At 35.4% G+C, this 16,585-nt stretch overlaps 1 protein-coding gene across 2 annotated transcripts; it reads left to right on the top strand.

The window, feature by feature from the left end:
- Positions 1 to 887: 887 nt before the first annotated feature.
- On the top strand, positions 888 to 14,436 carry LOC306874823 (major facilitator superfamily domain-containing protein 8-like). 2 transcript variants are annotated; one of them, XR_013784665.1, is made up of 13 exons: positions 894 to 1,229; positions 2,360 to 2,545; positions 2,991 to 3,053; positions 3,131 to 3,250; positions 3,397 to 3,476; positions 3,563 to 3,872; positions 4,177 to 4,250; positions 8,057 to 8,270; positions 8,351 to 8,473; positions 9,501 to 9,631; positions 9,723 to 9,808; positions 11,894 to 11,995; positions 12,682 to 13,160. XR_013784665.1 is itself a non-coding variant. In XM_079425095.1 (12 exons), the coding sequence occupies exons 1-11, from the start codon at positions 1,154 to 1,156 to the stop codon at positions 9,801 to 9,803; spliced, it is 1,458 nt and encodes a 485-aa protein (XP_079281221.1). In that variant the 5' UTR covers positions 888 to 1,153; the 3' UTR covers positions 9,804 to 9,808; positions 12,682 to 14,436. The 2 variants fall into 2 exon arrangements, 1 of the variants encoding a protein (XP_079281221.1); XM_079425095.1 differs by lacking the exon at positions 11,894 to 11,995 and having other exon boundaries at positions 888 to 1,229; positions 12,682 to 14,436.
- The last annotated feature ends 2,149 nt before the right edge of the window (positions 14,437 to 16,585 follow it).

Genomic DNA, 16,585 nt, shown 5'->3' with positions numbered 1-16,585 from the left:
AATAAGCTCCGAAGGCATATCTTAATTCTGAAATACTTTCTCTAAGATGAGGGGGAGCTAGTAATTGAGACTTGGGGAAAGATCCCGATGCATGCATATAATAATTTCATCCTGGGCCGTGTGAATATAAGCAAATCAAAAACATAACAGGCTAAGCAAAAACAGCAAAGATTGCATCCCAACATAAATGGGAATCCAGTTTAATTCGATTTAAACTGCAAGAACGCGGCAGTGTGTTTACTGTAATGGAAATCACAAGACCGCTCAATGGCACAAGTCTGCAGTCCGATGAGGGGCCTGAATGTCATATTTAACCCTTGATTATCTCTATACTGCCACATATGAAAGAATTTTACATTATAGTTCAAAATATTAAATAGTTCAAAATATTGGGGGGGAGGGGGGGGGGGGGGGGGGTGTTCATCCTTTTTTTTTGTAACTGATAAGGGAAAGATTCTTATGGAAACTTATATATATATATATATATATATATATATATATATACACACACACACACGCATATAGCCTATGTATATATATATACATATATTTAATTTGTATTGCTGGAAAATACGTCTGGGGTTTTCATAAACGTACATTTAGCAGTCAACAATGTATTTTATTTACTGTTACGGTTTTGGATTTTGGTGAAATCTGCAGTTACAGATTTCGAGTTTTATCTTTTACATTACATTGGGTTACATTGACAAGTTTTTTTTACAAAATTATTGAATTTATGGTAATTGTTTAACAGCTGAGTAGGAGAAAATGCTGTGCGTTTAAGATGTATCGTTCATGTAATGTCCATTATATTTGTGCGTAGTTTAAATAATATTCTTGATCATTTAGTCGAACTTTTAATAGAGAGGTGAATGCGATCAGCGTCAACCGGTAGTGACGCGAGAGAGAGAGAGAGAGCAAGGTGCGTCCTTTACTGCGGCTGCAGTCTAAATCACGGCATTCAAACAATGCACGTATTGTTTTGAACAGGACTGACATGCTGTCTGCTGCTGACTGTTTTTAAAGTGCGCTTGTGTAGCATGCAGTATGCAGGGCTGCAGTAATTGGTCGCAGTGTCCTGATCATTACGAGCCGCGATAAAATGGGTCAAAATCTCTGTGGAAAGTCATAAAAATCAAAAGAAGATAGTAAAATGGACTATAGACGCAAGAGGAAACTGACCTTCTTCACTATAGGACTGATCTTCTTACTGAGCGGGATCGAGTACGGTGAGTATGCTGCTGATCTCCGGTACAGTGTTATGGACAATAGTTTACATTTGTATATTATACTGTTGACAATAACTATTACCCATAGTGCAATACGAATTGTATGTTGATTGTCAGACTATTACCATAGTACAGTCATTTAAACATACTAGTATTTACAGTATGACATTATATAGTAGCTAGCCTGCATAAAATGTAGGTGTTTTTTTGTTATTTGTGCATTATTATTATTATTATGCATTTCTTATATCAAATTAAATCTACACATATGGATGTATAAAATAATAATATGGTCAAAGTTTCAGTAGTCAGGAGAATTCTTAATGAATTGATCTGAAATCGAATGGATTTGAACTGGAATTCAATTAACTGCACACTCAACAGATATTGGATTTGATCTGAATTGGAATTTAAATGAAATTTGTCACACTTCACATCATGTTGAATTGGAATTTGAACTGATTTGAGTGTGAATGGATCTGAATTGGAATTCACCACACATTCCACATAATGTTTAATTGGAATGTAATTTGATTTCGAATTTACCACAAGCTCCTCAAAATGTTGCATTGAAATTTGATTTGAAGTCAAATTTGAATCAAGTCGACCCCACACTCGATGAATGTTGAACTAGAATTTGAATGGATGTGAATTGCAATTAGCATGGTACAGAACAATCATTAATTTAACATACTATTAGCAATACTTAAGGCTACTGGTATGTTGTTATTGGGTATTATTTTATCTGGACTCCATATGTATAAAATAATGGAACATCGTAATAATGTAAAGTCAAGATAATTCTTGATTTAAATCACCCTTCAATAATAACAAAGTGACTGTCACATTCATCACAAATATATAACGTGATGTTGCTAATAACAGTGATTGAATTGTTACTTGTTTCTAATAAAACATATCTTATATATGAGACAATTTCTGACATGCCTGTCTCAGAATCGCTCTGTGTGTTCAGAGATTCTTAAGATTTTTTCAGAACAGAACCTCACAGAGTTTCTCTGTTAATAAACTGCCATTAGTTACTAATCTAACTAGCTATCAAGTTAATAGTTAAAATACCAGATCAGATATGCCCATAATGTATTAACGCATGTCTGTTTTCATTTCAGCTGTGATTTTGCCCACAATATGGAGGTATCTGCAGACGTTAAATGCAGCACCGTACTTTCTTGGTCTCAGCCTATCAGCATTCAGCTTCAGCGGGCTTCTCGCTGGTCCTTTGTTTGGCTTCTGGTCAGATCGCACACACTCCACCAAGAAAATCATCCTGTTCGCCAATGTCTTTGAGATTGTCGGTAAGTTTACACTTAAAGGAATATTTATTTTCAATGAAAATGTATTCACCCTCAGTTTGAGTTTGTTTCTTCATCATATTTGGAGAAATGTAGCATTGCATCACTTGCTCACCAATAAATGTGAATGGGTGCCGTCAGAATGAGTCCAAACAGCTGATAAAAACATCACAAGTAATCCACACCACTCCAGTCCATCAGTTAATGTCTTGAGAAGACAAAAGCTGCATGTTTATAAGAAACAAATCCACTATTAAGACATTTTTAACTCCCATTCTGACGGCACCCATTCACTGCAGAGCATCCATTGGTGAGCAAGTGATGCAATGCTACATTTTTCCAAATCTGATGCAGAAATCGGCATCTTGTATGAATTACTCCTTTAAATGAAAACAATACTTGCAATGTTGGTGGCTTGTGGGTAACATCTCTTTCTGTTCGTTTTTAGGTAATTTCATGTATTTTATGGGATACTCCAAATGGTTATTGCTCTGCAGTCGTCTAGTTGCAGGTGAAGTTTAAGTCTAATTCTTTAAGGTTATGACTATTTTAATGCTTTAGTGATTTAACCTGTTTGTAACGCTCTAGGTATTGGCACCGGTGCTGGATCATCGATCTTTGGCTTCTTGACTAGAAATACAGCTCCTGAGGACCGTTCGACTGTTTTTGCTGCGGTTATGGCCTCCCGTCAAGCTGGGCTTCTCATTGGTCAGTAAAAATAAATCGGCAGACCATACATAATAATACTTTTAAAATAGTTGAATGATTATATATTTATTAATTATAATTACATTACATATTTAATTGACATATCACATACATATGTATGTTTTTTTCTTTGTATTGTCTTCTAGGTCCTGCATTCAATATCTTTCTCAGACTCTGTAACTTCCAGATCGGACCTTTTACAGTGAACAAATACACTTCCCCGGGGGTAAAATACTGAAGATTTCCTGTCGACATTGTTTGAAGCATCTGGACGTCTGCAAACATACAATAAACAAATTTGTTGCGTTTCAGCTCTTCATGTGCCTGCTGTGGATCCTCCTTCAGTTTGTCATCCTGTTCTTATACTGGGACTTCACTCCTCAGGACGAAACGTGTCAGAGGAACAGAGTGGAGCAGGAGGAGGTGGAGGTGGAGGAGGAAGAAGAGGGAAAACCTTTGGTTGGGCCCAGTGAGCTCACTGGCTCATACGGGACGGTCACCAGCGTCCAGTCCAGGACCTCTTTAGTGGCCAACGGAGATGTGACCCATGTTTCCCCTCCGCCTTCACCTCCACCTGAGGAGGCCAACTCCAGTCCCTTCAAGAACTTCAGTGCCAGCAGAGGTGAGAGCAAAATTACGTATTTTCAAAATCAGAATAACAGGAATTAAAAGAACATTTTTGACTAGTCTGTCTTAAAGGTGTCATATGATGCAATTTCACGTTTTCCTTTGTCTTTGGAGCGTTACAAGCTGTTCCTGTATATAGAAGATTTGTAAAGTTGCAAAGACTAAAGTCTCAAACCCAAAGAGATACCACCAAATATCTACGTCACTGTGTTGGAAGATTTAACACCACCCAAATGTTTACGCAAAGAAAGAAGGCGTAACTTTCTCACATCTGTGAGTTTCATTGTTTCTACTTTCAGAGTTCCTCAGAGAGGAGGTGGTTGTGCTGTTGGCTGCTCAGTTTATCACACTGTTTAATCAGACAGCTCTGGAGGTGAACACACACACACACACACTCCTATAGTAGCAGGTTTGGCAAAATTAAGAATTTAATAATAGACACTGTTAGTTCATGTGTTGGAATTTAAATTTAATAAGCCATACTCGCCAACAAATGTTGAATTGGATGAATTCGAATTGAATTTTGACTTGATTTAAATTAAATTTTAAATTAAATTTTTCACACACTCCACAGAATTGGAATTTGAATAGGATATGAATTTGCATTGATTTGACCAGGTATTTGAATCGAATTTGCCATACACTCCACAGAACGTTGAATTGGAATTTGAATGAATTTGAATTGGAACTGGAATTTTATTTGATCTGATTTGAAATTGCCACACTTCACAGAATGTTGAATTGGAATTTGAATTGATTTGGACTTGAATGTGAATTTAGATTTGCCACACATTGCGTAAAAGACTGAAATGGAATTTAAATGGATTTGAATTGAAATTAGAATTGGTTTGATTTGATTTGGAAATTGAATTGAATTTGCCATACACTTCACAGAATTTGAACTGAATTGGAATTTGAATTGATTTGGACTTGAATGTGAATTTAGTAGGGCCGGGACTTTAACGCGTTAATTTAGATTAATTAATTACACAAAAATAACGCGTTAATTTTTTTTAACGCATTTTAATTGCACTTATTTTTGCACCGCAGAACGTTTCTCACTGGATGAGTTTCGACGGACCGATTATACTGGAGCACCAACTAGCGTCAGAACGGACTTGCGTTCGTGGAGACCGGTCTTGGCTAGGGCTGGGTATCGAGTTCGATACATTTTAGGCACCGACCGAATTGCCTCGATACCACCGAGTATCGAAAAACGTCTTGTCGTTCGGTACCAAATTTCGATACCTAAGGGGTTAATCTCATCACATCAGTGAGCCAATAAGCCTGCATCACTAGCTGTGTTTGACTAGAAACGGCGACGTGCAGATTGATCAGTGTTTGACCTCCGCGAGAGCGTTTCGAAAGCGCACGGAGCAGTCAGCTCTTTAAATCGCGCGGTTTGTTTATTATACACAGACTGAAGCGTGCGTGACGCTCGCGGTCATTTCAGCGTCTGCCGCCTCACTAAATGAGGACATGAACAACATCTCCAGACCTGCTCTGAAAGTCACTTCATGAGCATTTTACCGTTTGATTCGAGTAAAACTAACTCATCTCATATACACAGAGAACTGTAAAGGTATTCCAGGCAACCCGTCAAAATAAAAGTTCGGGTTTAATATTAACGGTATTAATATTGTTCAGCAGACAGTACATACTGCTACTACTTGGCTACTATTAAAATTAAAACTTTTTTTTTTTTTAGTAATGATCACACAACAGTTATTCCATGTTTTAATTTTAATAGTAACCTCCCTTTGTTTGCCAAAATAAATAAACTTTGATTTTCAATAATTTAAAGATAAATTAAATGAATGTTTTATGTCTTCATTTGAAAACCAGATACAGAACACAGAATTTCTGAGGAAAAATAAAACATTTCATTAGGCTATTTTAAGAATAAATTTAAATAAACTAAGTTGTTTTTATGCATTCAAATAATTAGACATACTACACCAGAATTTAATAACAATAAAACATATGGTGAAAGAAAATAAAACACCCACTTATGAAAGTGGATGAAGGTTTTACATTTCTTGAAGTCTTTAACAACCTAGAAATGATGATTCTGTCTGAGCTTTGTGTTTTAAAATGAACATGCACAAATGTAAACGTAGCCTAACAGATGTGTAAACTGAAAACTATTTGAACTTTATTAAAATTATTTATTTATTGTGTTGTATATATTTTGTTCCTTTGTGCAGTGGCTCAGGAGATGAGGCTTTGAGTCTGTATAAATATCAACAAGCTAAAAAAAATAGTTTTTTCAGATAATGTAATCTTATTAAAACTGATTTTATAAAACTGGTATCGAAAAAAGTATCGTTCAGGAACCGGTATCGAACTCAAGGTATCGGTATCGATATCGAAATTTTTTGAACGATACCCAGCCCTAGTCTTGGCAAGCTTCCTTGGAAGAACGAACTCGGAAGGACACGAGAACACAGAACGCACACTTATGAGAACTGAGATGTAACTTACTGCATTCCTGCTTAACTGACCGCATAGTCTCAGCATAAGAAACGGCCAATGAACAATAAATATTACAAAATGTCATATCATAACTTATTAAAACATTTCATACTATTATAGATATTACTTTCATATAATTGTATTGTTTTATTTTACAGCGTTATATGTTTTACTGTTAAGATTCATTTTAATATGCCAATAAAAATGCAGACTTTCTCCGGGTCTTATAACTTTATTAAAATTAACCAAAACAAAACGATAAATGTTTACTTTCAACTTGAAGAGCCGTTAAGTATTTGTGAGAGCGACTTTAAAGCTTACAGGCTTCCGTACACCGGCCGCCCACAGCGTTTTCTGGGATTTCTAACGGCTCGATTCTCTCAAGTCTACACTCGATGCATCCTCAGTTTCAAGAACATATGCGGGCACTTTCATGCATCCTCTGTACTTGCGTTCTTGAGAATTGGAACTGAACTTCGACGGTCAATGATGACGTAGAACGAGAACACAAGGACGCAAGATCGCTGAAGAACGCATATTGAGAAACAGACAAAAACAAACCACAGTGAACATGGACAAAGAAGCTGATGAGACCGCTTTGGTTGGCCCTGTGGATGGGAAATTTAAAAATCCATATAAAAAAACTTACTTCTCACTGTTCTCAGGTCAAATATTTATATGCGATTAAAATGCGATTAATTTCGATTAATTAATTACAAAGCCTCTAATTAATTAGATTAATTTTTTTAATCGAGTCCCGGCCCTAGAATTTAGATTTGCCACACATTGCGTAAAAGACTGAAATGGAATTTAAATGGATTTGAATTGAAATTAGAATTGGTTTGATTTGATTTGGAAATTGAATTGAATTTGCCATACACTTCACAGAATTTGAACTGAATTGGAATTTGAATGAATCAGAATTGGAATGTGAATTTGAACTGAAATTGGTTTGATTTGATTAGGAATTTGAATTTCCCACACAGTTCACAGAAGGTTGATTTGGAATTTCATTCGATTTGGATTTAAATTTGCCACACGTTCTATAAAAGTTTGAATCGGAATTTGAAACAATTTGGTTTTGAATTGATTTGATTTGGAATTAGAATTGAATTTGCCACAAGCTCCACAAAATGTTAAACTGGAATTTGAACGAATTTAAATTAGATTTTGAAGTAAATTGCAATTGCAGCATGCACACAGGATTTTGAACAAGCATTTAAGTTGCCCACTCACAACAGAATTTGAATTTAAATGAAATTAATTGTAATTCAGATTCGACTGTTACGCAAAAGTTTTACGGCAAACACAAAAATGTCATCATGCCTTCATAACAAATTTTTATTATGCAATATAGCACCACAAAGAGTTTAGAACTCTGTTTTGAGTTTTTCCATAGAATTAGTTAATTTATTACATATAATGTAACATATTTAAATTAAATACTAGATATAGGTAAGATTTAAAACGTTTCAATTGATTAAATTATTATATTTTTGTTTCTTCTTCTTTAAATTTGAATTTCAATTCTGCATCCAATTTGTTAATTCGTTTCAAATTCAGGAATTGTTTTGGAGAATAAAAGACATTTATATTTTTAGCGCGTGGAAATCACTTGCATTACTGTATATGGCGAATAATTATTTTATTTATTTTAATTATTTCTTAAGTGCAGTATTTTGTCTGATAACGTTGTCCCTCTAGACTATGGTGACCCCTTTGACGCAGAAGTTCTTTAACTTCGGCGAGTTGGAGAACAGCATCATGTACTGTGTTTGTGGCGTCGAGGTGATCGCTGGCTTCCTGTTCGTGCGCTGGTTGAGCAAGCGTGTGGCGGAGCGTGTGGTGCTGGCCGTCGGCCTTATCCTCTGTAATATCTCCTGTGTCTGGTGTCTGATCTTCCTGGCCAATCCTCAGGGTAAGAACACACAGAACTGTGGCTGTTGTGCTCATAAGCTGTAAAATCCCTCACGGCTCACAAATGTTTCTTTGGTTCAGGTGGATTTGCATGGCAGCTGGCGGAGTTCATCATTGGTGTTTTCCTTCAGGTCCTGGGCCTTCCTTTTGTGGCAGTCGCCCAGGTGTCTCTCTTCTCCAAAATTACATCAGAGAAGACGCAAGGTTAGTCCTAAGAACATAGTAGCTGCTTACCAAGTGCCTAGAAATAGGTCAGAACACTTCAGGCATGTTCACATTTGCCATTGTTCAGTGTCTTTTTTGGGGGGGCAAAATTTAGTCAATGAAACTCCAAGCGAACTGGAAAGATTTTGCCATGCAAATTTCACAATGGGTTCAACGGGTTGGTCACATGGATGCACTGTTCGGTTTGAAAGCAAGTTGTGACAATAGACAATGAACCTTTTTCGCCCACAAAATTCCGCAAATTTTACCTTACAATTCAGATTTTTCTCTCAAAATTCTGTGAAATATCTTGCAATTCTGACATCTGTTCTCACAATTCTCATATATTTCTTGTAATTCTGACTTTCTTGCAATTCTGACTTTTTCTCACAGTTCAGACTTTTCTCACAATTATGACATTTTTCTCGCAATTACAATTTTATATCTCAAAATTATAACTTTTTTTCTGACAGTTCACTTTCTTTCTTGCAATTCATTTTTCTTTCACAATTTTTTCAAAATTCAGACTCTTGCAATTTACTTTTTTTCTCACAGTTATGACGTTTACTGACGATTGATATTTTTTCCGCAGTTCTGACTTTTCTCGCGTTTATTTTTCTCGCAATTCTAACTATTTTCTCAAAATCCAGTCTTTTTCACGCAATTATGACATTTTTCTGACAATTCACTTTTTTCTTGCAATTCTTACTTTCTCGCGATTCTGACTTTCTCTAAAGTGCGCGTTTAAATCTTGCAATTCCTACTACTTTTCTCAGAATCGTGAGATATAACCTCGCAATTGTGAGAAAAAAGTCAGAATTGTGAGAAGTTACCGTTTTTATAATTATTTATTCAGTGGTGGAAACAAGCCTCCATAGTGACCGCACCTTTGTGCAAAAATAACTCTCAGGTTTTTTCAGCTTTTAGGCGAGGCTTTGTCAAGCAACACACAAAGCGACAAACATTTCTAGTCTTTCTGGTTTCCAAGTCAGTGTTTGCTGAAGTTCAGGCCTGTGTTTGTCTTCAGGGTTCACTCAGGGGATTCGGCGCTCTGTTGGAGGACTGGCCACCATTCTCGGGCCTCTCTGGGCGGGCGGTCTGACCTCGAACCTGTACATCATGCTGGGGCTGATGATGGGTCTGCTCGCCCTACTCACCGTGAGTCCAGATGCACACGTGTGACTGTCTGGAGCAGCTAGTGCACACATGAGAGTATGAAAACGTGCTGAGACATCTCTGTGATTGACAGATCATGATGGTGGTGTCGTATGAGCGGCTGGTGGCGCCCGTAACCGTAGACGATTCCACAGGAACTGAGTCAGAAGACTGACGCAGGTAATCACAGAATCAATTTTAGACTGAAGCATACTTGGTGTTTGGAACTGAAATCTAGCATACTGCTTACTGGGCAGATAATGTTTAACAGTATACAACTGCAATATTTGAATAGCAGTATGCTACATTTTTGTCACATGACTTAATCACGTTTTTCATCAAGTATCGTTCAGTTTTGAAAATGTTCCTGATTTTATATATAAATGTAACTTTTCACTGCCTTGTCCAATATTGAGTCAAGGAAATGATTTTAAAAATCACAAAGGAAATGTAATTGATGGACATTATGCAGTATTTTATTCAAAATTAATATCCAGTCAGTGACTTGTCGAACTAGTCCTAGGTTTTTCACCTGATCTGAACCAAACAAGTGCAGAAAAATTATCTGGAGAGTGAATATCAATAGTTATCAAAAAAAATCACCATCGCAAAGGGATGCCAAAACGTTCAACTTTTCTTAAAATGAATATACAGTAACTTTTTAACAGAATGAAATATTTACACTTAATTCGATACGCGAATGTAAGACCTCAATTTGAGGTCACAACTAGTGGATGCACAGCTAAAGCCATTGAATATTTTTGTCCTGTTATAGCTCTGTTATAGCTCTATTCTTATAAGAAAAGCGGAGTCTGGCCATCCTGTGGTGCTATAGCAGGACAAAAATATAAAATGGCTTTAACTATGCATCTGCTAGTTGGATTGCCTTGAAAATTCACATGCAGTGTCTTTGTCCAAAGTGCCACAACTGTCAATGAGGACATTTGCATATCTCTAAAAACATGGCCGCCATTGGCCAAAGAAATTTGAGCACCTATTAGATAGGGTCGATTGTTTGTTAATTATTCAAGATAAAAAAAATAAAAATAAAATACTTTTGTGAACTTTTTTTTTTTTTTATACATAATTTCAAGAAAGCCACTGCAGTACAATTCTCTGGACTCGCTAGGTCAATAATTATCAAAAAAGGTTGATCTTTAAACCTTGGTTAGATATAACAGGGTTGTTTAAGCCAAATTTTCAGTTTTCAAGACCTATAAATCTAAAACTACAAAAAAAACTAGGTGAGCACGTCCAACTTTAATGGAGATTATGCTAATGTTGGCACTGTAACAGTTATACGTGTAAATATTACACTTTATTTTGATAGTCCACTTTAGACATTCTACTAACTATAAGTAACTTTGTAACTACATGTCAACTAATTCTCATTAATTTGCAACTACATGTCTACTAACTCTCAGTAGGGTAGGTTTAGGGTTAGTAGAATAAGTTGACATATACTTGCAAAGTTTCTAATCCTCACTATGTTGTATGTTGTGGACCAATCAAAATAAAGTGTTAGAAGATATTAAGCAGACAGTCTACTAATACACTAATGACTGCTAGTTGACATGTAGTTGCAAAGTTACTTACTGCTAGTAGAGAGTCTAAAGTGGACTATCGAAGTAAAGTGTTACCCCCCCCCCCCCCCCCCCCCCCCCCCAAATTGCCAAAAATGCCCTTTTTAGTCATAGGTAGGTTTCTGAAGAGCATTTTTGAAGCTCAAAGTGGGCGGAGTGGGCCATCGCCATCTTGGCAGCGCGTCAATCATCGTAGTTTAAAATGATATAAATATAACACATTTTCATAGTAGTTTAAACTGCAGCTCTTAGTTTTGTCATTGTTGTGTGAATCCAATACCATTCACTGCCAACATTGAAATCATGTCTTTATACCTTTTACCATGCTTCGTGACGGTGTCATTTTAAATCCTTTAACTGTAGTAATTTAAGCATATTTCTGGATATTACATTTTACTTCTACAATTCTTCTACAGTAGCCTACCAAAGAACATTAAAGTGAGATGCAATTGCACTTAGGAGGTAAAAGTGTGATGCAAAGAAAATGTTGAGTACTGTTAAGAAAATGTAGTTACCATTTGCCTGTACTGCACATTTTTTATTTTGCATATTTTTTTACAGCAAATGACAGACTAATGTTCTTCAGAACATGTTACACAAATCAGTGTATTAATTTGAAATCTCAGGGTGGGTAAATTATTTTATTTCTGATGACTCAAATCATGTACAATTATTCATTCAGCACAATAGACTTGCATGCAGTGGACGCTGCAAAATCCCAGATGCATTGCTTCCGAGTAAATTCCACAGAGCTCGCCTCGCTTGTCCTTCCTAACATAACCTGGTGGGTACACAAGAAGCACAATGAGCATTAGGGTTAACCCGAATTGAAAACATTCTCCCCATGCCATCCAAGATATTCATGACTGTATTCTCTTGTTGAACATGTACAAACATTTCAAGAATAATTTCTCAGCTCTGTAGATCTATGCTATGCAAGTCAATGGTGTCCAGAAATTTTAAGGGATGACATTAGGCCAAGTAAATTAGACTTTAAGTGGTCATTGATGGCTTTAAGTAAAGTAGCATAAGAAAGATGGCAAGATATGAGACTTATAATACATTATAACTGAGAAATATGATCCGTTGTAATTTAAGTGGATGCAACGTGTTCATATAAATCATCATACTATTAAAAGCTATAACCACTAATAAGTAAATATTATAATCCATTAAAACTGTTCTTATGGATATTCATAACATATATGTTTTTTTTTTATAATGCATTATGCATTCGTTATAATGCCTTAAGATACCCTTATAATGTATTATAAATATGGGCTTCATAGAAAGTGTTACCAAAATTACAATGCCATGCAATTACATTACCTGCTTATGGTCTTCGGTAACCATAACCTGGAGAGCAAATTAGTTGTTTGTAGAAAAAATAAATACATATATATATACATACATACATGGAGGTGAAAATAAAAAGCATATTATTTAACAATGCTCTTTCCTTGTTTGTAGGTTTGACATCAAATAGCTTGTCGTTGTTGGTGAGCAAGCAGACGCTGAATCATTTGACTCAATAAATCTTGAGAAATCAGTCTAGGTTTGACTCACTTAATGCAGCTCCAGCTGAAACCCCATCAGTGAAGAGTGGACGACATCTGGATTCACTGCAGCAACAGAAATAAATGCAGTGAATGGAGACGTCAGGAGTGGGTAAGACCAACATAACAAGCAGAATGACAAAAACAAACGCGAGGCTGATGGATAAATGATGGATGAATCTCTGGATGTCTTCATCTCTGCTCCATGCAGAGCTTTCATCAGGGTAAAGACTGTTTTGATAAATGCATATTTCTACTATATTTCCTATGCAAATTCCAGTAGATCAAATGTTTTAGGATTAAAAAAGAAAGGCCACATCCGGGGGAAAATCCATTCACGAGTGTCATGATGTTTTTATACTAATAAAGAGATTAATGCAATACGTTTACAGTAACAGTATGGATTTGTCGCTGATTGATTATGTAATCAAAGAAAATATTTATTTACTTATGCATTTGAAAAGAAAAAAGTCAGAATTGTCAGATAAAAATGTATTTTATTATTATTTTAACAATTTAGTGGTTTAATATTCTTATATCTAGAATAATTTTTTTTTCTAAAATTGTTCAAACAAAATGGCTTATAACATGTAAACTATAGAGTTTAACAAAACAAAAGAATATGGTTTCATTTCATAACGCCAAACTATTATTTTTAAATGCTGAAACGTCTCCGCATGACAGGGGTAATCATAATGTTCTGCATGATATAAAAAATATAAAATATTTTAGAAAACACAATTTCATTTTAGTTTCTTTTTTTCCCTCTCTCTTATAACAAATTAAAATATACTGGTAGGGACAGAGAAATGTAGCATATTTGGATAAATATAAACAATGATTTTTTTTAAATTATAAAATATATTAATAATATTATTTTAATAATACCGTTTTACAATAATAATAATTTATTTTGCATCAGTGTAGAATATAGCTGCCCACTAGAGGGCGACGTTAACCCACATAAAACAATCCAGTATTCATTGAGAATGCATTTCTGAAAGTCATTACTCCCTTTTCCCCTCTACACCGGCTGACTTGTTAAAACGACAGTATTTGTGAGTGAAACTACACTGCGATCACTACTATGCAACAACATATTACAATTAATATCTAAGAACGCAACTATAGTGTGACTGGTTTTGTTCTTTTTTTTTTTTTTTTTTGATGAAATATTTTATCCTTTATAATAAAACGACAAACAAACAAATGTGATTTTTGTTTTAACACATTTGTTTCATAATTTATTCTACAGATTTGCATAATTTAAATGTGCACCAGACAATATTTGTTTAAAGATTGTATGTAGTTCTACTTTTGTCTTTTATTGCAACTATATGTAATATTATTATTTATCAACTACATGTATTAATATTATTCTGTGTTTTAAATGTTCTGAATTAAACTAAATTTACCTTTTTTTTTTTTTTTAATGGGATCATTCATCTACAATTATTAAAGAAAAGAAAAGAAACGGCTATCTATTGAAACATTTTTTGTTTCTGAAAATAATGGGACCTGTGTTCCGATGGGAATCATCCAGGTGCTTTTTGACAGATTTTTTTTTATTTATTTATTTTTTTCCACACACTGTTTTCCATTTTGTGTTTTTCCATAAAGCATATTTTTACCCCGTGTCTCTTAATAAACTGAAAAATGTTGCCAGGCGAGCTACATCTGGATGATTCACTTTTTTTTTTTCTGTTCTCTTAATGATGTTTGTCATTACAAAAATAAGAATTTTCTGTTTATATAATATCCGATTTTGGTTCACAGCTATATATATATAATCAGTACATAAACATGCTAAAAACTTGAGTTATAAATTATATGCAATTTAATTTAAATAATAAAAAAATATTTAAATTTATAAAAAAATAAATAATAATAATTTAAATAATAATAAAAAAAAATTAAGTGAATTGTCAAGTTCACTTACGTTTTTTTTAATTATTGCAATTTTTTTTAAGTTAAGTCAACATCACTTTTTACAGTGCATTAATATTGAACTTAAGTTCAAGAAGACTTCACTGCTGAATTTTAGTAATTAATTAAGCCTGTTACACAGGACTGTAACAGGCATGGCATAAATGTAAGGCATACTTACGTTTCACTGCTGGTTATACTCTGTATAATTGTGTATGTGACGAATAAAAAAATCTTGAATCTTGAATGGAAGCAGCAGAGATGTCAAATTTTAAAATTAAACAATACATTAAATGTCAGAAGTTAACATGAAAGATTTCTGTTTCCTTCCAGAAAAGTAACTGGACAGCTTTGAAATGCTCTGCAAAATTTTCCAGCTCCAAACACCAGGGGTCACTGTGTTCCCGTATGACGAAACGGTCTGGCGTCGCCAGTCGCTTAACGATGGGCGGAGCGATCGAGTTTGTCCTCGTTAACATTCCTTGTAAACAAGTGAGGTTGTTTGGAGGCGGGGCGATTCGGTGGCCTTTCGCTGAACTCTGCTTCTAGACGGAGGAGGGGGAACGAAAGTAATGGCCAGGCGTTTCGGTTATGTTTTAAAGAACCGACTCGTGGCCCGCAGGAGAGATCTGACCCGCCGACTGGGGTCAGAAGTTCAGAAAATGTCACGTCATAGCTGATGTGACAGTCTGTGGCTACTGTTGAGCCCCCAGAAACCCAAATGAAAAAAAAAATCAGCCTTCATTCCCGCCAGTGTAAATCTGTGATACCAGACGCGTGAACTTCAGATGAACTTTGCTTAATTCTTTCGTAGGGACAATGAGAGTTCATATTTGGGTTTGTTTGGGTTCGTACTTTGTTAGAGATTTGACATTTGAAGAGAGACACTGGAGCAATATCCGATTTTTGTTAAATCATCCGAGATCTGACCGAAGTTTGTCCTCGTGCGCGAGCGACAAATTCGACTAGATGTCATAAGCGCCGCTAAGTGACCTCGCCAAGCCATTTTGCGTTTTGTTTCAATTTAACCACTTTATAATGTCAAAAAACGCCACTTTGACTGAGACTTTAAAAATATATCGCAGACAGCACTGCACTATACAACACCATAAAAATGTTTATGTTTTTCTGGCACTTTATTAAATATTAAGACTATACTGTGTTGGAAGATGCTTTTAAGAGTTGTAAATCAAGGAAGTGTCACTGCCTCAAAAAAAGCCTTTAAATAATCCAGCGTGGCATTTACTGAAGTGTGGCGGCATGTGCGATCGAGGACTGAATATCCTCCTCGGTAATGGATGTGAGATGCGTATAAAGTCCAGCCGAGGGCTTCTTGAAATCATGTATTAAGGGAACAGGAAGACGAGAGAATGTCGAGTGGTCTTAAAATTTTAGGGTGAAAAGTCATGGGTGTTGTGAAGGAGTTTGGACATAATTATGTTGAATTTAGTATGCTGTATTTTTTTGTGGAGAATGTCGAGTGGTCTTAAAATTTTAGGGTGAAAAGTCATGGGTGTCGTGACGGAGTCGTACATATTTTACGAAATGGCAAATTTGTAGGAATTCATACGAATGACTATCCCTTTCTGTGATACCCCTCAATACGTACAAATATAAAATGCATACAAATTGGTTGTGAGATAGCGTTGCACAAATTCAGATATCGTCATTGCAGAGAAAAATGACTAATAGATTGTTCTATTTATAAATTTATCGTTACACAAAAGAAAATAGTACAGGTTTGGAACCACATTAGTCTCTGCATTAGCGCCGCATAATGTAAAAAATGAGGTTGTACGAATTTTTACTATTTGTGAAAAATCATGCGTATTTTGAGGTGGCAAATTCATAGGAATTCGTACGACCTCACTCGCACAAACGAGTATAATTTT

This window comes from Barbus barbus (assembly GCF_936440315.1).
Source record: "Barbus barbus genome assembly, chromosome: 9".
Lineage (NCBI taxonomy): Eukaryota > Metazoa > Chordata > Actinopteri > Cypriniformes > Cyprinidae > Barbus > Barbus barbus.
This window is presented reverse-complemented; position numbering and strand designations above follow the sequence as displayed.

Excerpts from the sequence above, each read along its gene's own strand:
- LOC306874823 (XM_079425095.1), top strand. The coding sequence starts at position 1,154 with ATGGACTATAGACGCAAGAGGAAACTGACCTTCTTCACTATAGGACTG. Across the intron at positions 1,230-2,359 it reads ACTGAGCGGGATCGAGTACG|CTGTGATTTTGCCCACAATA; the intron begins GTGAGTATGCTG and ends TTTTCATTTCAG. Across the intron at positions 8,474-9,500 it reads TACATCAGAGAAGACGCAAG|GGTTCACTCAGGGGATTCGG; the intron begins GTTAGTCCTAAG and ends GTTTGTCTTCAG.